The following is a 22,031-nucleotide window of genomic DNA, read 5'->3' as shown; positions in this document are numbered from 1 at the left end:
TCTCTCGGAGGGTCAGGAACCTTTGGAACTCTCTTCTGCAGAGGGCAGCGGAAGCAGGATCAATGATTATTTTTAAGGCAGAGGGAGATTGATTATGAAAGTCAAAGGATTCAGGAATGTGGGATTGAAGCCACGATCAGATCAGCCACGATATTATTGAATAGTGGAGCAGGCTCAAGGCTGAATAGCCCACTCCTGCTTCTAATTCATACATTTGTATGCAACACAAGAAGTAGAAGCAGGAGTGGGCTAAATGATTGTAAAGCTTGTACTGTAATCAATACAAACTTAGGTTTCAATTCTACTTCCTGCCTGTTCCCCAAATCCCTTAATTCCCTGAGGCCGAAAATCTACTGATCTTAACCTGAAATGCATTCAATGATGAGGCAACCTCTCAGGCAGAATCGTACATTACAAGAAAGGCCCTTCGGCCCATTGAGTCTACACCGACAATAACCACCTCTAAAGTCACACGAATACCATTTTCCAGGACTTGTGTTCCTTTGGGATAGAGAATTCCAAACATTCACAACTCTTTGAGTGAAGTAATTTCCCCTTGTCTCAATCTAATAACCAACCCCGATACTATACAAAGATACAAATTTGGAGCAGGAATAGGGTACTCGGCCCATCGATCCTGCTCTGCCATTCGATAGGATCATGGCTGATCTAATCGTAACCTCAACTGCACATTCCTGTCTCCCCCGATAACCTTTCACCCCTTTGTTTATCAATAACCTAATACTCAGAGACTCTGCTTCCACTGCCTTTTACAAAAAGAGTTCCTGAAATTCAGCACATTCAGAAAACAAATTCTCCTCATCTTCTTCTTAAATATGAATCTCCACCAGCATTAGACAGGGTAGATGCAGGGAGGATGTTCCCGATGGTGGGGGAATCCAGAACCAGGGGTCACAGTCTGAGGATTCAGGGTAGACCATTTAGGATGGAGGTGAGGAGACATTTCTTCACCCAAAGAGTGGTGAGCCTGTGGAATTCATTACCACAGGAAGTAGTTAATGCCAAAACATTGAATGTATTCAAAAAGGCAGCTGGATATAGCACTTGGGGAGAATGGGATCAAAGATTATGGGGAGAAAGCAGGATGAGGCTATTGGGTTGGACAATCAGCCATGATTGTAATGATTGGTGCAGCAGGCTCAAAGGGCCAAATGGCCTTCTCCTGCTCCTATCTCCTATGTTTCTAAATGAGTGACCTCTTATTTTTAAACAGTGACCCCCAGTTCTAGATTCTCCCACAAGAGGAAACATCCTCTCCACATCCAACCTATCAATATCCCTCAGGGTTTTAAAGGTTGTGAACTCTAGTGGACATAAACCTAACCTCTCCAACTTTCCTCATAAGACAACCTTTCCAATCCTGGTATTATCCTGAGACTGTGTCGCTGTGTTTTAGATTTCCTGACCAATGAAGTGCATTTCTCTGTATCCACCCTCCTCCTCCCCTTCTTCTGACTTCCATGGAAAATAGACCCAATTTGCTAAACTTCTCAACATACGGCAATCCTATCATCCAAGGAACCAATTTCATGAACCTTTGCTGTATCTCCTCTATTACAATAAAGGTCAACATATTGTTTCCCTTCCTAATTGCTTGCTACAGTTGCTAATTTTCTGCATGTTTTTATGAACACATCCAAGTTCCTTTGAACATCAACACTTACTAGTTTCTCACCTTTTAAAATGTTTTTCTTTTCTATTCTTACAAGCAAAGTGAATAGCTTCACACTTCATATATTATAGTCCATCTGCCATCTTTTTACCCATGCTCTTAGCCTGTCCATTTCTCTCTGAAGCCCCTCTGTGTCCTCCCCACAGTTTATCTTCCCATCTAGCTTGGTATCATCAGCAAATATAAACACATCACCCTCTGACTCTGTGTCTGATCACTGATAAAGATTGTAAACAGCTAAGGTCCCCGTGCAGCATGGCTGGAGTTGCGGATAGCGATGAACATTGTCAGAGAATACAGCAGGATATAGATAGGCTGGAAAATTGGGCAGAGAAATGGCAGATGGAATTTAATCCAGATAAATGCAAAGTGATGCATTTTGTTAGAATTAACGTAGGGGGGAGTTACACAATAAATGGCAGAACCATCAAGAGTACAAACACACAAAGGGACCTGGGTGTGCAAGTCCACAGATCCTTGAATGTGGCAGCACAAGGGGGGAAGGAGGTGAAGAAGGCATATGCTTGGTTTATAGGTCAGGGTATAGAGTATAAAAATTGGCATCTGATGTTAGAGATGTATAGAACGCTGGTTATTATATTATCCGGACTCCATGGGCACTTACCTTCTAACTAAACTTAACCATTGCTGGGATTCGATTGGTTTCTAGTTTTGAGCTCTGAAACATGGATAGCAGTGGGAATGAGTGCAAGTTCTGAGATGGGATTAGGTGAAGAAACTCCTAACTGTACTGAGACACGTGGAACTTTAACAACATAACAGGAAGATTTAAACTGTGGCCACATTTACAAACCAACGGCAAGTAAATCAATGAGGAATCTTCAATCAAATGGATTTGATTGGGTACTGTTTACCAAAATGGATGACCTCACATTTACCAACATCGTACTCCATCTACCAGACCCTCGCCCACTCACTTAGATTATCTCCATCCCTTTGCAGACTTTCACCGTCCTCTGCACACTTTGCTCTTCTGCCCATCTTAGTGTCATCTGTGGATTTTGATACATCTTTGTATTCTCACTGGCTACAGGGGAGGTCCAATCTCTAAACTGTCTGTGCTTTATATGCTCTGTCTGAGGCCAGAACTCTCCATTCACCTGACGAAGAGGGTAACCCCTCGAAAGCTTGCGAGTATATTATCAAATAAATAGGTTGGACTAAAACCTGGTGTTGTCAGACTTTTTACTGTGTTTACGCCAGTCCAACGCCGGCATACCCACATCATACAGGGGAGGTCCCAGAGGATTGGAGAATAGCCAATGTTGTTCCTTTGTTTAAGAAGGGTAGCAAGATTAATCCAGGTAATTACAGGCCAGTGAGCCTTACATGAGCGGTAGGGAAATTATTGGAGAGGATTCTTCGAGACAGGATTTATTCCCACTTGGAAATAGATGGATGTATTAGTGAGGGGCAACATGGTTTTGTGAAGGGGAGGTCGTGTCTCAGGAACTTGATCGAGTTTTTCGAGAAAGTGACGAAGATGATTGATGAGGATAGGGCAGTGGGTGTTGTTTACGTGGACTTCAGTAAGACTTTTGACAAGGTCCCTCATGGCAGACTGGTGCAGAAGATGAAGCCACAGGGGATCAGAGATGAGCTGAAAAGCTGGATATAAAACTGGCTCAGTCAAAGAAGACAGAGGGTAGCAGTGGAAGGGTGCATTTCTGAATGGAGGGCTGTGACAAGTGGCTTTCCTCAGGGATCATTACTGGGACCTTTGCTGTTTGTAATATATATAAATGATTTGGAGGAAAATGTAACTGGATTGATTAGTAAGTTTGCAGACGACACAAAGGTTGGTGGATTTGCAGATAGCAATGAGGATCATCAGAGGATACAGCAGGATATAGATCCGTTGGAGACTTGGGCGGAGAGATGGCAGGTGGAGTTTAATCCGGACAAATGTGAGGTAATACATTTTGGAAGGCCTAATACAGATAGGAGATATACAGTAAATGGCAGAACCCTTAGGAGTATTGATAGGCAAAGGGACCTGGGTGTACAGGTACACAGGTCACTGAAAATAGCAATGCAGGTGGAGAAGGTAGTCAAGAACGCATACAGCATGTGTGCCTTCATCGGCCGGGGTATTGAGTTTAAAAATTGACAAGTCATGTTGCAGCTTTATAGAACCTTAGTTAGGCCGCACTTGGAATATAGTGTTCAATTCTGATTGCTTTGGAGAGGGTGCAGAAAAAATTTACTAGGATATTGCCTGGTATGGAGGGCATTAGCTATGAGGAGAGGTTGGAGAAACTTGGTTTGTTCTCACTGGAGTGACGGAGGTTGAGGGGAGACCCGATAGAAGTCTACAAGATTACAAGAGGCATGGACAGAGTGGATAGTCAGAAGCTTTTCCCCAGGGTGGAAGAGTCAATCATTAGGGAGGCACAGGTTTAAGGTGCAAGGGGCAAGTTTTAAAAGAGATGTACGAGGCAGATTTTTTACACAGAGAGTGGTGGGTGCCTGCTACTCGTTGCTGGGGGAGGCAGTGGAAGTGGATACGGTAGTGACTTTTAAGGGGCGTCTTGACAAGTACATGAATGAGATGGGAATAAAGGGATTTGGTCCCCAGAAGCGTAGAGGGTTTTAGTTAAGTTGGGCAGCACGGTTGGTGCAGGCTTGGAGGGCCAAAGGGCCTGTTCCTGTGCTGTAATTTTCTTTGTACACTTGGTCCCCAACTCCAAATCATCTATGTAAATTGTAAACTAGTAGAATAGATAAGGAGAACAAATGTATGTGTTGTTTTTAGATTTGCAGAAGGATTTTTATGAAGTATCTCATTAGAGATTAATGGGCAAAATTAAGCATATGGAATGGGAAAAAATATATTGGCATGGATCGAAAACCGGTTGACAGACAGGAAACAAAAAATGGGAATAAACGGGCCTTTTTCCGAGTGGCAGTCTAGGATTAGTGGGTATGGCAAGGATCAGTGCTGCGGTCCCTGCAGGGCACAACATAATATAAATGAACGAGGTAACTAAAATGTAACATTTCCAAGTTTGCTGACAATACAAAACTGGGCAGAATTGTAAATTGTGAGGAGGATGCAAGGAGGCTTCACGGTGATTTAGATAAGTTGAGTGAGTGGGCAAACACAGGACAGATGCAGTACAGTGTGGCTAAACATGAACTTTGGTGCGAAAATCAGAAAGGAAGAATATTATTTAAATGGTGATATATTGGGAAGTATGGATGTACAAACGGATCTGGGTGTCCTTGTATGCCACTCAATGAAAGTGGATAGGCAGGTGCAGCAAACAATGAGGAAGGAAAATGATATGTTGGCCTTCTTTACAAAGGGATTGAGTACAATAATAGCAATATCTTACTGCAGTTACAGAGCCTTAGTGAGATCACACCTGGAGTATTTTGTGCAGTTTTGGTCTCCCTACCTAAGGAAGGATGTACTTGTCATAGACCAAATGCAGCTACGGTTCACAAGACTGATACCAGGGTTGGCGGGACTGTCCTATGAGGAGAGATTGATTCGACTGAGTCAGTATTCACTAGCGTTTATAAGGATGAGAGCAGATCTAATTGAGACACATAAAATTCTAACAGGGCTGGACAGGCTAGATGCAGGGAGGATGTTTTCCCTGGCTGGGAAATCTAGAGTAAAAAGTCTGACAACACCAGGTTTTAGTCCAACCTATTTATTTGATAATATTCTCAAATTTATCAAATAAATAGGTTGGACTAAAACCTGGTGTTGTCAGACTTTTTACTGTGTTTACGCCAGTCCAACGCCGGCATACCCACATCATGGGAAATCTAGAACCAGGAACACAGTCTCAGGATACAGGGTAGACCCTTTAGGAATGAAATTAGGGAAAATTGCTTCATTCAAAGGATAGTGAATCTATGGAATTCTCCATCACAGAGCATGTGGAGGACAAGACACTGAATACACTCAAGAAAGAGATTTTTTTAGATTTTAATGGTATCAAGGGATGTGAAGAGAAAGCAGAAATATAGCACTGAGATTGCGGAACAGCCATGATCATACCGAATGGCAGAGCAGGTTTGAAGTGGCTTACTCCTGCATTGAGTTTTGATGTTTTTAAATGGAAGGTTCCTGAACGATGAGTACTGTTGGACACAAAGAGCCCATTCCTCACTGGCTGCTAACCTCTGAGCCTGCCCAATATCTCACCAAGTTCAAGAAATTCAACTCCTTTTTTCTTTATTTCTGGCATCAACCATTTGTAAAGATTTATTCTTTGCAATAACTGTATTAAAGTTACCAATAACCTCAAAGAAAATGCAGCAAAGTGGTCTACATGCAGCATTGAGAGAAACTCGGGCTGTATTGTGCCCCGTATAGTGTGACACACTCTGGCTGAGATTCAGAAGCTAATCTGAATACTTGCTGCACCAGCAAACATTTGGAATTCTCAATGATCCCAGCTGGGTTTCTGCTGTTTCAATGCAGTAACTCTGTGATTCGCTGAGCTCAAACCCAGTTATGTATCACCCTGTCTCATCCTCTCGCCCACATCACTGGCAGGTACCAAGGGGAATGAGGTGTTCCACATGTATGATTCACATCAGGTCAAAAAACTCTGGCTATCACCACTGTGTTCGGTTTAGATTCTGTTCCAACCATAAACTGTTCTATAAAGTTCTGACAAACTTACGTTATGACACATTTCTCATTCATCACATTAGCTTTGAATCCAAGGACTGCAAAAACCACGAGTGTTGCCAGGACAGAGGTGAAAAAATTAATGAAAGCAACAAGGGCTGCATCAAAGTGACAGTTGTTGTCTTTCTTGTTGTAACTTGAGAATGCGATGACTCCGCCAAACCCCAGACCAAGGGCAAAGAAGACTTGTGTAGCTGCTTCCCTCCATACCTGCGAATCCATCATCTTCTCCAGCTGTTAGACATACAAAAACAACACTGTACAGAATAGGCAGCTTAATGTCAAAACAAACTTCACTCCCCACATCAAAGGTCACAGCCTGGGTAAAGGTTAACTGATCACAGCTTGGGCTTCAGTGCTGGTCAAAGCAAGAAAGGAGTGATGATGACATGGTGTTCTTGAACTCAATGCCTGTCCTTTGACCCATGGGGAAAGTGCTTCTCCACAACCCCACATGGTGACCAGATATTTAGTGGCAGCATTTTACCAGAATCATTGTTTAAAAAAGAATTCTATCCTGGAATGTGGGCATCACTAACAAGGTCAGCATTTGTTGCCCATCCCTATTGCCCTCGAACTGAGTGACTTGCCCATTTCAGAGGACATTTTAAGAGTCAAAATATTGCTGTGGCTCTGGAGTCACATGTAGACCAGGCTGGGTAAGATCGACGGATTTCCTTCCCTAAAGGTCACGAGTGATGGGTTTTTATAAAATCAATGATGGTTGTCATGGTCACCATCAATAAAGTTCACTTTTTATTCCAGATTGATTTAATTCAATTTAAATTCCCACAACTAGCAAGACATATAAGATGATGAATGGGATGGATAGGATAGAGGTGGAGAGACTCTTCCCGCTCAAAAAAGACAGTAGGACTAGGGGGCACAGCCTCAAGATAAAGGGGGGCGGTTTAGAACGGAGTTGAGGAGGAACTTCTTCACTCAAAGGGTGGTGAATCTCTGGAATTCTCTGCCCATTGAAGTGGTGGAGGCTGCCTCGCTAAATATTTTTAAGAAGCGGGTTGATGGGTTTTTGATAAGAGAGGGGATTAAGGGTTATGGGGAGAGGGCGGGAATGTGGAACTGAGCAGCGACAGATCAGCCATGATCTTATTGAATGGCGGGGCAGGCTCGAAGGGCTAGATGGCCTACTCCTGCTCCTATTTCTTATGTTCTTATGTAGAGTACCGATCCAGTCCTCTGGGTAACTAATCCACTGACGTAGCCTCGATGCTCCTGTACCTCATCCACCCCCTCCCAGTCACATCCCCAATAGTCAACCCCCACATCCCAGACATCCGATCACTATCCCAGTGCCACGACACACCCCAACACCCATCCAAACCCTGTGCATAGTCATCCTAGTCCAGTGGGATAGCCTCTACGCTCCTGTACCTCGGCAAATAGTTTCCCAAAGTTATTTTTAAAATTGCACTGAGTTAAATTTACAAAATGATGGACTGGGATGGAATTCCCTTCTGTCACCTCCAATAGAACTGCCCATCCCCCAGTCTCTGACAAAACCCCAGGATCCCCCACTCAGTTCACCCACCCCCAACAATACCCCCAGAGTCCCCCACTCAGTTCACCCACCCCCGACAATACCCCCACAGTGTCCCCCACTCAGTTCACCCACCCCCGACAATACCCCCACAGTGTCCCCCACTCAGTTCACCCACCCCCGACAATACCCCCACAGTGTCCCCCACTCAGTTCACCCACCCCCGACAATACCCCCAGAGTCCCCCACTCAGTTCACCCACCCCCGACAATACCCCCACAGTGTCCCACACTCAGTTCACCCACCCCCGACAATACCCCCAGAGTCCCCCACTCAGTTCACCCACCCCCGACAATACCCCCACAGTGTCCCCCACTCAGTTCACCCACCCCCGACAATACCCCCACAGTGTCCCCCACTCAGTTCACCCACCCCCGACAATACCCCCAGAGTTCCCCACTCAGTTCACCCACCCCCGACAATACCCCCACAGTGTCCCCCACTCAGTTCACCCACCCCCGACAATACCCCCACAGTGTCCCCCACTCAGTTCACCCACCTCCGACAATACCCCCAGAGTCCCCCACTCAGTTCACCCACCTCCGACAATACCCCCAGAGTCCCCCACTCAGTTTACCCACCCCCGACAATACCCCCAGAGTCCCCCACTCAGTTCACCCACCCCCGACAATACCCCCACAGTGTCCCCCACTCAGTTCACCCACCCCCGACAATACCCCCAGAGTCCCCCACTCAGTTCACCCACCCCCGACAATACCCCCACAGTGTCCCCCACTCAGTTCACCCACCCCCGACAATACCCCCACAGTGTCCCCCACTCAGTTCACCCACGCTGACACCCCCACAGTGTCCCCCACTCAGTTCACCCACCCCGACACCCCCACAGTGTCCCCCACTCAGTACACCCACCCCGACACCCCCACAGTGTCCCCCACTCAGTTCACCCACCCTGACACCCCCACAGTGTCCCCCACTCAGTTCACCCACCCCGACACCCCCACAGTGTCCCCCACTCAGTTCACCCACCCCGACACCCCCACAGTGTCCCCCACTCAGTTCACCCACCCCGACACCCCCACAGTGTCCCCCACTCAGTACACCCATCCCGACACCCCCCCAGAGTCCCCCACTCAGTTCACCCACCCCCGACACCCCCACAGTGTCCCCCACTCAGTACACCCATCCCGACACCCCCCCAGAGTCCTCCACTCAGTTCACCCACCCCCGACACCCCCACAGTGTCCCCCACTCAGTTCACCCACCCCCGACAATACCCCCAGAGTCCCCCACTCAGTACACCCACCTCGACACCCCCACAGTGTCCCCCACTCAGTACACCCACCCTGACACCCCCACAGTGTCCCCCACTCAGTTCACCCACCCCGATACCCCCACAGTGTCCCCCACTCAGTACACCCACCCCGACACCCCCACAGTGTCCCCCACTCAGTTCACCCACCCCCGACACCCCCACAGAGTCCCCCACTCAGTACACCCACCCCGACACCCCCACAGTGTCCCCCACTCAGTTCACCCACCCCCGACAATACCCCCAGAGTCCCCACTCAGTTCACCCACCCCCGACAATACCCCCACAGTGTCCCCCACTCAGTTCACCCACCCCCGACAATACCCCCAGAGTCCCCCACTCAGTTCACCCACCCCCGACAATACCCCCAGAGTCCCCCACTCAGTTCACCCACCCCCGACAATACCCCCACAGTGTCCCCCACTCAGTTCACCCACCCCCGACAATACCCCCACAGTGTCCCCCACTCAGTTCACCCACCCCCGACAATACCCCCAGAGTCCCCCACTCAGTTCACCCACCCCCAACAATGCCCCCACAGTGTCCCCCACTCAGTACACCCACCCCGACACCCCCACAGTGTCCCCCACTCAGTTCACCCACCCTGACACCCCCACAGTGTCCCCCACTCAGTTCACGCACCCCGACACCCCCACAGTGTCCCCCACTCAGTTCACCCACCCCGACACCCCCACAGTGTCCCCCACTCAGTTCACCCACCCTGACACCCCCACAGTGTCCCCCACTCAGTTCACGCACCCCGACACCCCCACAGTGTCCCCCACTCAGTTCACCCACCCCAACACCCCCCCAGAGTCCCCCACTCAGTTCACCCACCCCCGACACCCCCACAGTGTCCCCCACTCAGTTCACCCACCCCCGACACCCCCACAGTGTCCCCCACTCAGTACACCCACCCCGACACCCCCACAGTGTCCCCCACTCAGTTCACCCACCCCGACACCCCCACAGTGTCCCCCACTCAGTTCACCCACCCCGACACCCCCACAGTGTCCCCCACTCAGTTCACCCACCCCGACACCCCCCCAGAGTCCCCCACTCAGTTCACCCACCCCGACACCCCCCCAGAGTCCCCCACTCAGTACACCCACCTCGACACCCCCACAGTGTCCCCCACTCAGTACACCCACCCCGACACCCCCACAGTGTCCCCCACTCAGTTCACCCACCCTGACACCCCCACAGTGTCCCCCACTCAGTTCACGCACCCCGACACCCCCACAGTGTCCCCCACTCAGTTCACCCACCCTGACACCCCCACAGTGTCCCCCACTCAGTTCACGCACCCCGACACCCCCACAGTGTCCCCCACTCAGTTCACCCACCCCGACACCCCCACAGTGTCCCCCACTCAGTACACCCACCCTGACACCCCCACAGTGTCCCCCACTCAGTTCACCCACCCTGACACCCCCACAGTGTCCCCCACTCAGTTCACCCACCCCGACACCCCCACAGTGTCCCCCACTCAGTTCACCCACCCCGACACCCCCACAGTGTCCCCCACTCAGTACACCCACCCCGACACCCCCACAGTGTCCCCCACTCAGTACACCCACCCCGACACCCCCACAGTGTCCCCCACTCAGTACACCCACCCCGACACCCCCACAGTGTCCCCCACTCAGTACACCCACCCCGACACCCCCACAGTGTCCCCCACTCAGTTCACCCACCCCCGACACCCCCACAGAGTGTCCCACTCAGTACACCCACGCCGACACCCCCCCCGAGTCCCCCACTCAGTTCACCCACCCCGACACCCCCCCCGAGTCCCCCACTCAGTACACCCACCCCGACACCCCCACAGTGTCCCCCACTCAGTACACCCACCCCAACACCCCCCCAGAGTCCCCCACTCAGTTCACCCACCCTGACACCCCCCCAGAGTCCCCCACTCAGTTCACCCACCCCGACACCCCCACAGTGTCCCCCACTCAGTTCACCCACCCCCGACACCCCCACAGTGTCCCCCACTCAGTTCACCCACCCCGACACCCCCACAGTGTCCCCCACTCAGTTCACCCACCCCAACACCCCCCCAGAGTCCCCCACTCAGTTCACCCACCCCCGACACCCCCACAGTGTCCCCCACTCAGTTCACCCACCCCCGACACCCCCACAGTGTCCCCCACTCAGTTCACCCACCCCGACACCCCCACAGTGTCCCCCACTCAGTTCACCCACCCCGACACCCCCACAGTGTCCCCCACTCAGTTCACCCACCCCAACACCCCCCCAGAGTCCCCCACTCAGTTCACCCACCCCCGACACCCCCACAGTGTCCCCCACTCAGTTCACCCACCCCGACACCCCCACAGTGTCCCCCACTCAGTTCACCCACCCCCGACACCCCCACAGTGTCCCCCACTCAGTTCACCCACCCCCGACACCCCCACAGTGTCCCCCACTCAGTTCACCCACCCCCGACAATACCCCCAGAGTCCCCCACTCAGTACACCCACCTCGACACCCCCACAGTGTCCCCCACTCAGTACACCCACCCCGACACCCCCACAGTGTCCCCCACTCAGTTCACCCACCCTGACACCCCCACAGTGACCCCCACTCAGTTCACCCACCCTGACACCCCCACAGTGTCCCCCACTCAGTTCACCCACCCCCGACACCCCCACAGTGTCCCCCACTCAGTTCTCCCACCCCGACACCCCCACAGTGTCCCCCACTCAGTTCACCCACCCCGACACCCTCACAGTGTCCCCCACTCAGTTCACCCACCCCGACACCCCCCCAGAGTCCCCCACTCAGTACACCCACCCCGACACCCCCACAGTGTCCCCCACTCAGTTCACCCACCCCGATACCCCCACAGTGTCCCCCACTCAGTTCACCCACCCCGATACCCCCACAGTGTCCCCCACTCAGTTCACCCACCCCGACACCCCCCCAGAGTCCCCCACTCAGTTCACCCACCCCGACACCCCCACAGTGTCCCCCACTCAGTACACCCACCCCGACACCCCCACAGTGTCCCCCACTCAGTTCACCCACCCCCGACACCCCCACAGTGTCCCCCACTCAGTACACCCACCCCGACACCCTCACATTGTCCCCCACTCAGTACACCCACGCCAACAGCCCCCCCCGTGTCCCCCACTCAGTACACCCCCCCTCTCCCAACCACATCCCCAAAGTCCACCCCCATGCCCAGATACCTGATCACTATCCCAGTGCCACCCCACACCCCAACACCCATCTGAACCCTGTGCCCAGTAATGCCCCAGAGGGGATGACAGACAACACTGCAGGGGCAGCATACCTTCGGTGTAAACATGTGAAGAATTCCATCAATTGAGCCTCGGAGGAGAAGACTTCGAATCAGGAAACAAATCAGAACGACATATGGAAACAGAGAACTGAAGTACATCACCTGGAGAGAGTGAAACAAATCAATGAAATTAGATCTACAGATTTACAAACGTGACTAATGTCACAAGCGACCATCAGAGGAATAACAAAAATATATTTCATTAGATACAAAATATTGAGTCCATCCAGTTTCAGAATCTGACTCCAAAATACAGACTAAAGCTCCCTCTACACTGTCCCATCAAACACTCCCAGGACAGGTACAGCACGGGGTTAGATACAGAGTAAAGCTCCCTCTACACTGTCCCATCAAACACTCCCAGGACAGGTACAGCACGGGGTTAGATACAGGGTAAAGCTCCCTCTACACTGTCCCCCCATCAAACACTCCCAGGACAGGTACAGCACGGGGTTAGATACAGAGTAAAGTTCCCTCTACACTGTCCCATCAAACACTCCCAGGACAGGTACAGCACGGGGTTAGATACAGGGTAAAGCTCCCTCTACACTGTCCCCCCATCAAACACTCCCAGGACAGGTACAGCACGGGGTTAGATACAGAGTAAAGTTCCCTCTACACTGTCCCCATCAAACTCTCCCAGGACAGGTACAGCACGGGGTTACATACAGAGTAAAGCTCCCTCTATACTTTGCAAATCAAAGTATGGACTTACCTTGCCAGATGATTGGATGCCTTTGATTGTACACAATCCTACAAGGAACCAGGCAGTGAATAGACACAGGGTCATCTTCCAGTTCAGACCGCCTCCTTCATTGATGTTATTAGCGATATTCAAAGTTTCTCTGTACCAGAAGTAGGTTGTAGCCGAACTTTTTTCACATTCTGGCTCCACAACTGGAGTGAGATACAATCACAGTTAGTAACAAATTCATACAGTGCAGAAAAGGCTCTTCCGCCCATCGAGTCTGCATTGACAATAATTACCACTTAAAGCCGGGCTAATCCTATTTTCCTGCACTTGTCCCATATCCTTCAATGTATTGATATTTGAAGTGCTGATCCAAATATATTACCCTCCGCACTCCCTTCCATTTTCATCTACATCATTTATGTTTATAACAAACAATAAGGATCCCAGTACATAGAACATAGAACATTCCAGCACAGTACAGGCCCGTCGGCCCTCGATGTTGTGCCGACCAGTGGAACCAATCTAAAGCCCATCTAACCTACACTATTCCAATGTTATCCATATGCCTATCCAATAACCATCTGAACGCCCTTAAAGTATTTTTTTCCCTTTTCATTCACAGGTTTTAAGTCGGTCCACCTCGTGTCCAACGAGGGGCATACACGTGATGGGTCGCACTGGGGCTGCTCTTGGTTGTTCGAGATTGGCCTAGTGCTTCATGTCGTTAGTGTGTGCCTAAACTGGACCAGATACTGGGCAAGACGACAGCTCAGTGACTATCACTGATAGCTGTGCAGACACATGGATTTGGGCCGGTGTCTGTGGGAGTTTGCGCATTCTCCCCGTGCTTGCGTGGGTTTTCTCCGGGTGCTCCGGTTTCCTCCCACACCCCAAAGATGTGCTGTTAGGCTGATTGGCAGGAATAAATTGTCCCTAAATCAGTTTCCCTCAATCTGGATGGCCATAAAACATTCGACAAGAGTCGTGGGTGGAGAGGGGGACTGGTGGTGTTGAGATGGCGGCGCGGGCTCGTTGGGCCGAAGGGCCTGTTTCCCGGGCCGGTTTTATTCTTTGTTCTTTGTATTCCACACCCTTACTACCCTCTGAGTAAAGAACCCATCTCTGACATCCGTCCTATAATTACCACCCTCTAATTTAATGCAATGTCCCCTCGTGTTAGCCGTCACCATCCGAGGAAAAAGGCTCTCACTGTCCACCCTATCTAACCCTCTGATCATCTTGTATGCCTCAATTAGGTCACCTCTTAACCTTCTTCACTCTAACGAAAACAACCTCAAGTCCCTCAGCCTTTCCTCATAAGACCTTCCCACCATACCAGGCAACATCCTGGTAAACCTCCTCTGCACCCTTTCCAATGCTTCCACATCTTTATTATAATGCGGTGACCAGAACTGTACGCAATACTCCAAGTGCTGTTTTGTACAGCTGCAACATGATCTCATGGCTCTGAAACTCAATCCCTCTACCAATAAAAGCTGCTGATCCTTCTGGTACACCACTGTTCACCGGCCTCCAGTCACTCAAACAGCCTTCTACCACAACTCTTTGTGTCCTATTACTGAGCCAGTTTCAGATCCATTTGAAGATTTCCCTGAATTCCAAGTGCTCTAACTTTCTCAATCAGTCTCCCATGTGGGACCTTGTCAAAAGCTTTGTGGTGACACAGTGGTTAAGCATTGCTGCCTCACAGTGCTGTGGACCCAGGTTTGATTCCAGTCTTGGGTCACTGTGTGGAGTTTGCACATTTTCCCTGTTTCTGTGCAGGTTTCCTCTGGGTGCTCTAGTTTCCTCCCACAGTCCAAAGATGTGCTGGTTAGACTGATTTTGCCATTCCCCTTAGGGAATAGAACCTGGGTGGGATTGTTGACAGTGCAGGCTTAATGGGCCAAATGGCCTCTTTCTGCTCTGTAAGGATTCTATGATTCTAAAATCCATAAAAATGGCATCAACTGAACTTCCCTCATCCACACATTTGGTCACATTTTCAAAAAATTCTAACAAATTTGTAATGCATGACCTCCCTCTGACAAAGCCATGCTGACTATCCGTAATTAATCTGTGCCTTTCCAAGTGGATACTACTTACCTGCTTCAGAATTTTCTCCAATAATTTTCCCTACCACTGACATGAGACTCACCGCTCGGTCATTTCCTGCCTCAACTCTATCACCTTTCTTGAAAAGTGGAACCACATTAACTATCCTAATGGGTCCAACTCTTTCCCTGGTTAACTTCTTCCCTTAATGTATTTTTAAAAATCTTACAATTCTTCCTAATCCTGTTCACAATTCCCTTTCCACGCCCCCGTTTTGCTTTCGGAAATTCCCTCCTCTTGTAGAGCTGAATTGCTCCCTCTGGATTTGTGGAAACCTTTTCTCTTCCTCAGTCACCCTGGATTGTTTGAGACGTCCACACCCCGATTTTCCCATTGCATTGCACCCGTTTTCAGGCACAAAAACAGGGTAAAGTTGGGTGAGAGGCCGTTAACGCGATTCACAGCCACGTCCACACAGATTGCCACTTTACTGAAGGCCGCACGATTGGGTTTGTACCCAAAACGGGCAAAACAGTGATTTAAATACATTTGCATATATTTAAATTGATTAATGAACTGCCCGCCCAACTTTATCAGCATTTCCCCCTTTACCGTCCCGTTGGCCAATCAGAAACAGCACAGCAGCTGGATTCAAGTCTGAATCGGGCCCTCCAGCTGCTGCAGGGCCAGTTCACAGCTTCCAACAGCTCCCTGACTCAGACCGGGGGGGGGAGCGGGGGGGCGGGGGGCGGGGGAGTGAGCGAGGCCAGATGGTTGTCCGTGGGGGGTGCAGAGGAGAGAATGGGGAAGATGTATCTCTGGTGGGTGGAGGGGGAGGGGGAGGGGGAGGGGGAGGTCCCATCGCTCACTGATTGGGGAGAGAGGAACAGATGGATCTCTTGGGGTGTGTGGGGGGGGGGGGGGGGGGAGGGGGTGTGGACATGAGGGCCCACTGCCACTCTGTGGGTGATCAGTCAGGTAGGGGGCAGATGGGGATTAGTCTGGGTAGCCAGGGGGGCTTGATAAGGGGGTCAGTGATGTGTGTGGGTAGTGGGGGGGTGGATAAGGGGGTCAGTGATGTGTGTGGGTAGTGGGGGGGTGGATAAGGGGGACAGTGATGTGTGTGGGTAGTGGGGGGGGTGGATAAGGGGGACAGTGATGTGTGTGGGTAGTGGGGGGGGTGGATAAGGGGGACAGTGATGTGTGTGGGTAGTGGGGGGGGTGGATAAGGGGGACAGTGATGTGTGTGGGTAGTGGGGGGGGTGGATAAGGGGGACAGTGATGTGTGTGGGTAGTGGGGGGGGTGGATAAGGGGGACAGTGATGTGTGTGGGTAGTGGGGGGGCTTGATAAGGGGGACAGTGACGTGTGTGGGTAGTGGGGGGTTGGATAAGGGGGACAGTGATGTGTGTGGGTAGTGGGGGGGGTGGATAAGGGGGACAGTGATGTGTGTGGGTAGTGGGGGGGTGGATAAGGGGGACAGTGATGTGTGTGGGTAGTGGGGGGGGTGGATAAGGGTGACAGTGATGTGTGTGGGTAGTGGGGGGGGTGGATAAGGGGGACAGTGATGTGTGTGGGTAGTGGGGGGGGGTGGATAAGGGGGACAGTGATGTGTGTGGGTAGTGGGGGGGTGGATAAGGGTGACAGTGATGTGTGTGGGTAGTGGGGGGGGTGGATAAGGGTGACAGTGATGTGTGTGGGTAGTGGGGGGGGGTGGATAAGGGTGACAGTGATGTGTGTGGGTAGTGGGGGGGGTGGATAAGGGTGACAGTGATGTGTGTGGGTAGTGGGGGGGGGTGGATAAGGGTGACAGTGATGTGTGTGGGTAGTGGGGCTGGGTGGATAAGGGTGACAGTGATGTGTGCGGGTAGTGGGGCTGGGTGGATAAGGGTGACAGTGATGTGTGTGGGTAGTGGGGCTGGGTGGATAAGGGGGACAGTGATGTGTGCGGGTAGTGGGGCTGGGTGGATAAGGGTGACAGTGATGTGTGTGTGCACCATCGCTCCCGGGCCACTTTCTGTAGCCTGGGAATGATCTCACACAAGCACACTTCTTCACATTCTTTTCTAACTGTGCGTGCGCAGTTCAGAGCTCCGATCGTTTTGGCTGTGCTAAGTCCCGCCCACAGTGCGAATGGACTGGAGATTTTTTTCCAAGACTGAGTGCGCACGGTGGCACCTGAAAGCAGATTTCTAAGTCAGATCTGCATCACGCCCAGATTCAGCACTTAGAATGAAAATGGTAAAATCGGGCCCCCAGTGTTAGTGTCATCACCAACTTTATTAAGTGTGAAAACTATTTTATTGTCCAATGTTTGTGTGGTTCCCTTTGTCCAGACATTAAATCATGGACTGTGCAGGCAGCCGTATATCTGAAATTGTCCTGCACCAGTGCTGACAGCACTCAGACAAATCTGCTCTGGGAGTCTGCATGTTCTCCCCGTGTCTGTGTGGGTTTCCTCTGGGTGCTGTGGTTTCCTCCCACACTCCAAAGATGTGCAGGTTAGGTGGATTGGCCACAGTAAAGTCTGCGAGTGTTGATTGGGAAAAGCTCTGACTCCTTGCAACCTTTCATTGCACGAAACCACTAAATGAAATTTAAGTGAAGGAGAGATTCTGAATGGTGAAGGGGAAGAGGCTCCACTGGGGATAGTGTGGGGATTTTTAATTTATTAATGTCAAAAGTAGGCTTACATTAACACTGCAATGAAGTTACCGTGAAAAGTTTCTGGGAGACTTTGGGGGTGATTCTCTGGGGCCGTGAGTCCCAGCTGGGAACCCTGATGGTGTTGAATTGGGCAAAAGGGCCAAATCGGGATTTGTGTTGGGCAACAAATCTGTTGCGAGATCCCTCCCCTGCTGCCCCTGCCCCTCTGCCCCTCCCCCCTGCTGCCCCTGCCCCTCCCCTGCTGCCCCTACCCCCCGCTGCCCCTGCCCCTCCCCCACTGTCCCTGCCCCTCTGCCCCTCCCCCACTGCCCCTGCCCCTCTGCCCCTCCCCTGCTGCCCCTGCCCCTCTGCCCCTCCCCTGCTGCCCCTGCCCCTCTGCCCCTCCCCTGCTGCCCCTACCCCCCGCTGCCCCTACCCCTCTGCCCCTGCCCCTCTGCCCCTCCCCTGCTGCCCCTACCCCTCTGCCCCTCCCCTGCTGCCCCTACCCCTCTGCCCCTGCCCTGCTGCCCCTGCCCCTCTGCCCCTCCCCTGCTGCCCCTACCCCCCGCTGCCCCTACCCCTCTTCCCCTCCCCCGCTGCCCCACTGCCCCTCCCCCGCTGCCCCCTGCCTCACTGCTCCTTCCCTGCTGCCCCCCCCCCTGCTGCCCCTACCCCTCTGCCCCTCCCCCGCTGCCCCTTCCCTGCTGCCCCTGCCCCTCCCCCGCTGCCCCTTCCCTGCTGCGTCTGACCCTCCCCCACTGCCCCCTCCGCCCTGCTGCCTGACCCAAAACGGGGCAAGAACCTGATCCCAGATGCTTTAAATTCATTTCCATTGATCAGCGGGTTTGAGGCTGGACGCTCTGACCACCCAGTGGTGTTAATTAGTGTAGAAATTGACAAGCAGGAACCGATACCTTGGACATCTTGGTGTGGGGGGAATGTGGGGGCGGGGGGAGGGGTGAGGAGGTAGTAGATCCAGTGCCACTGGGGTCCTCTACTGCTGCCAAGCTGCAGAGGGAGAATCCTTCAAAGGCTCTCGGGGGTTAAGGGAGCTCAGACTGGCGGGGAAAGAGTTAACGTTGGAGCTCTCACCCAGAATGGGGGTCTCCTGTTTCTTTCCTGCCCTGGGAACCATGGAAATCCCTCCAGAAGCTGCTCTGAGGCAGCTTTCTGGATAAAAGCTGTCTGTGTTCTGTCAAACATTTGAAGAACGTGGTCTCATTAAAATCCATGTCCCCTGAACATCTGGGTCACAGCAGCATCCATTGGACAGGAGGGATTGCCCTTGGGTGACCTCAGAATTCCCAGGAGTTCAGAAACCTTGGTGAAGTATTTTGATTGACAGCTTTACTGCAGATCAAGCACTTCATTGTTGGTACAATCAGTTCAAGCTCCATTAACCCTGAAGTGCTTCTTCTTTTCACCACACCTGTTCTGTCTGGCCCCATTTTTAAATACCGGAGCTATTTTCAAGTCTCTGTCCTTTTTAAGAAAGCAAATGTGTTCCAATTCTGTTTTTTGAAATGACTGACTGTCAGCAATGTTTCTCACCGAACCTATAAGAACATAAGAACATAAGAAATAGGAGCAGGAGTAGGCCATCCAGCCCCTCGAGCCTGCCCCGCCATTCAATAAGATCATGGCTGATCTGTCGTGGCTCAGTTCCACATTCCCGCCCTCTCCCCATCAACCTGTTAGCTTCTTATTACTGATTATCCCTCAATGTATTTTTTAAATCTCTGAGATAGAGGAAGAGACAGGGTAGAGACTGAGGGGTGATTTAATTGAGGGCTCTGGTTCAGTGGATACAGGAGGATCTGTTTTTAAGTGCAGAGGATTCACTGGGGCAGAGGTTAAAACTGATAGGCTGAAGGAGGCTGAGGGATTAAAGAGGGGTTGAGCAAAAATATTTGAATCAGAAAATGGGAGTTGGCAGGTGGGGATTGGGGGAATGGGTGGGGTGAGGGGGTGGCAGGGAGGGTGGCAGGTGTGGCACAGATAGTGCATGGTTAGTCATTAGAAGTACCTTCATCTATGGGACACCTGCCATGGGCTGATAAATGACTTTTTATTATCTGGCAATCATCTGATGGGCTGAATGGCCATGTCCTCTGACATTATGTTCTATAAATCCACAGCCAATCTCCTCACTTCATTCAACAAGACCCCCAGAAGGACTATTCATTTCCGTCCCATAGTCTATCAAAATCATTTGGCCAATGACAGTAAAATGAGGATGCAGAATCTTGTCCACATGGACATTGCCAGTGAAATTAGCCATTCTGGGACATGATCAGGTGTTCTGCAAGAACAAAAGTCTTATGATGGTTTTCTCATCCTTTTCAGCAGTTATGAGTGAGTTGGTGGGCAACTTTGGCCATGCTAAATTCTCTCTGGTCACTCAGAGATATACAATGACTAGTGTTGGAGTAACTCACTTTCCCTGTGTGGGGAGTGCTTGCATTCCAACGATTCAATGAGATTGGAAACTTCTGAGGTTTCATATGAGCTAATCTGTACACAAGCTCAAAACCCGACTGCACTGTACCACCCTGACACTGGGTACAATTTCAGATCTACACCGCGTTCTATTATCATGGGTTTGTGTGAAAGACAGAGTTATTCAGATGTCGTCATGGGGAAAAGGTTTAAATCAATGATGTCACACATTTTAAATGGATATTGCGTGGAATAGCTGATGAGTTTTGTAATGAACTACAATTTTGGAGAGCAGTTCAGTTCAGTTTTTTTCTGGGTTCTTGCAGTAGTAGACACAGAGAGTTAAATCCACACTTGTAACTCCAAAAGGTTGGTCTCATAAAAGATCAAAGGTGTAATGTTTCCTGAGTTAATGGGAGACTGGATTCTTTTGTCTTCAGTTATTCAGAGAGAAGGAAAAGCAGGAAGTGTTGCAGAACGTCAGCTGAGTGTTGACTCGGGAGCCGTGCACTTCTGGCACCTCGGGCCCACTGTGATTTGTGTGGGGACATGGTTTCACCTTTACAGTGATCGAATCCCACCTAAGCAGACTGCAGCAATCCATCGTGGCCCCGGGCAGAGGGGGAGAGGGTGGGGGCCCCGTTATTAGTAACACTTTGCTGGTTAATGTGGAAGATGTTGTTACATCACCAACAGGGGCTATGAGTCCAAAGGTCAAAGGACATCCACCTATCTGAACTTCTGGCCTGTTTGCTCATTGGCTGGTTTTATTTTCTCAATTCTGATCAGAAAGCTGCGCTGAGCAAAGGGCAGAAACTAACAACCCCTCCATCAGGAGGCAAAGCTTCTCATCTTCACACACTAAACACAGCCTGAAAAATACAAACACTGGCAAACTATTTCTTCAAGATTTGTTCCCAGTCTCTGGGACAGCACAGACTCGCAAATCTAAACTTCAACCAAAAGAAAACTGAACGACGGTCTACAAGGCAACACTAACTCTGACTCCTACTGTTTACTGCTGGCCGTTAGTGGAAGTGATGAGGGAAGTACCCCAACGCTCCAATTATGTTCACATTTTTATTATAGAACAAACTATCCCTTTAGTGTCCATTAATCTAAACTCAACGAAGCAGGCCGAGTGGGGACCCAACCTGGAATCTCAACATTGAAGAGGAGGAAGAGCTGGAAAAGACAGAAATAGGGGGCGCAGAATGACTCTGAGGTTGGGAGTCACCCATCCCAAATCAAACAGCTTACTTACTGGTTGAGGTGCCATTGGTGATTAAAGGACACTCACTCCAGGGAAGAGGAGATTGGAATGATTTAAAAAAATAGAAAATACTCCAACCGATGATGACATTGTAATAAAGTCCAACGAAGAAACAAACCTGGGGGAAAGAAGAGAAAACTCCAACTGAGTAATGAACACAAGAGTGAGAATATAGGAAGGAGAGAGGGGGTATTGGGTTGGGGAAGTTGAGAATGGTTGGTCAATGTCATTGTTAGAGACAATGGGTTTGTCGGATTACAAACTGGGAGAACACAGGAGAAGTGGCTGAAACTGAGTTAATGAGCCAGACGGCAGGGATTGGCAAATACTATCCAGGAAAAGATCCATGCCTTGTTTTGTCACCAGACTTAGATCCATTTTTAAAAATTCATTTGTGGGACATGGGCGTCTCTGGC

At 50.7% G+C, this 22,031-nt stretch overlaps 1 protein-coding gene across 1 annotated transcript in view; it reads right to left on the bottom strand.

Moving 5' to 3' along the window:
* LOC145338877 (sodium-dependent neutral amino acid transporter SLC6A17-like) overlaps positions 1–21,733 on the bottom strand; it is a gene marked incomplete at its 5' end in the record, with an annotated part of 44,078 nt that extends 22,345 nt beyond the window's left edge. The window contains 4 exons of the mRNA XM_080183279.1: positions 6,361–6,602; positions 12,501–12,611; positions 13,225–13,406; positions 21,607–21,733. Of these exons, the coding sequence (XP_080039405.1) occupies positions 6,361–6,602; positions 12,501–12,611; positions 13,225–13,406; positions 21,607–21,733 (662 nt within the window). The remainder of the gene's footprint in view (positions 1–6,360; positions 6,603–12,500; positions 12,612–13,224; positions 13,407–21,606) is intronic.
* Between the last annotated feature and the right edge of the window lie 298 nt (positions 21,734–22,031).

Source organism: Carcharhinus amblyrhynchos, unplaced genomic scaffold (genome assembly GCF_965287045.1).
Source record: "Carcharhinus amblyrhynchos unplaced genomic scaffold, sCarAmb.v2.hapA chromosome_208, whole genome shotgun sequence".
Taxonomy (NCBI): domain Eukaryota; kingdom Metazoa; phylum Chordata; class Chondrichthyes; order Carcharhiniformes; family Carcharhinidae; genus Carcharhinus; species Carcharhinus amblyrhynchos.
The sequence above is the reverse complement of the archived record's forward strand: the minus strand, read 5'-3'. Positions and strand labels throughout refer to the sequence as shown.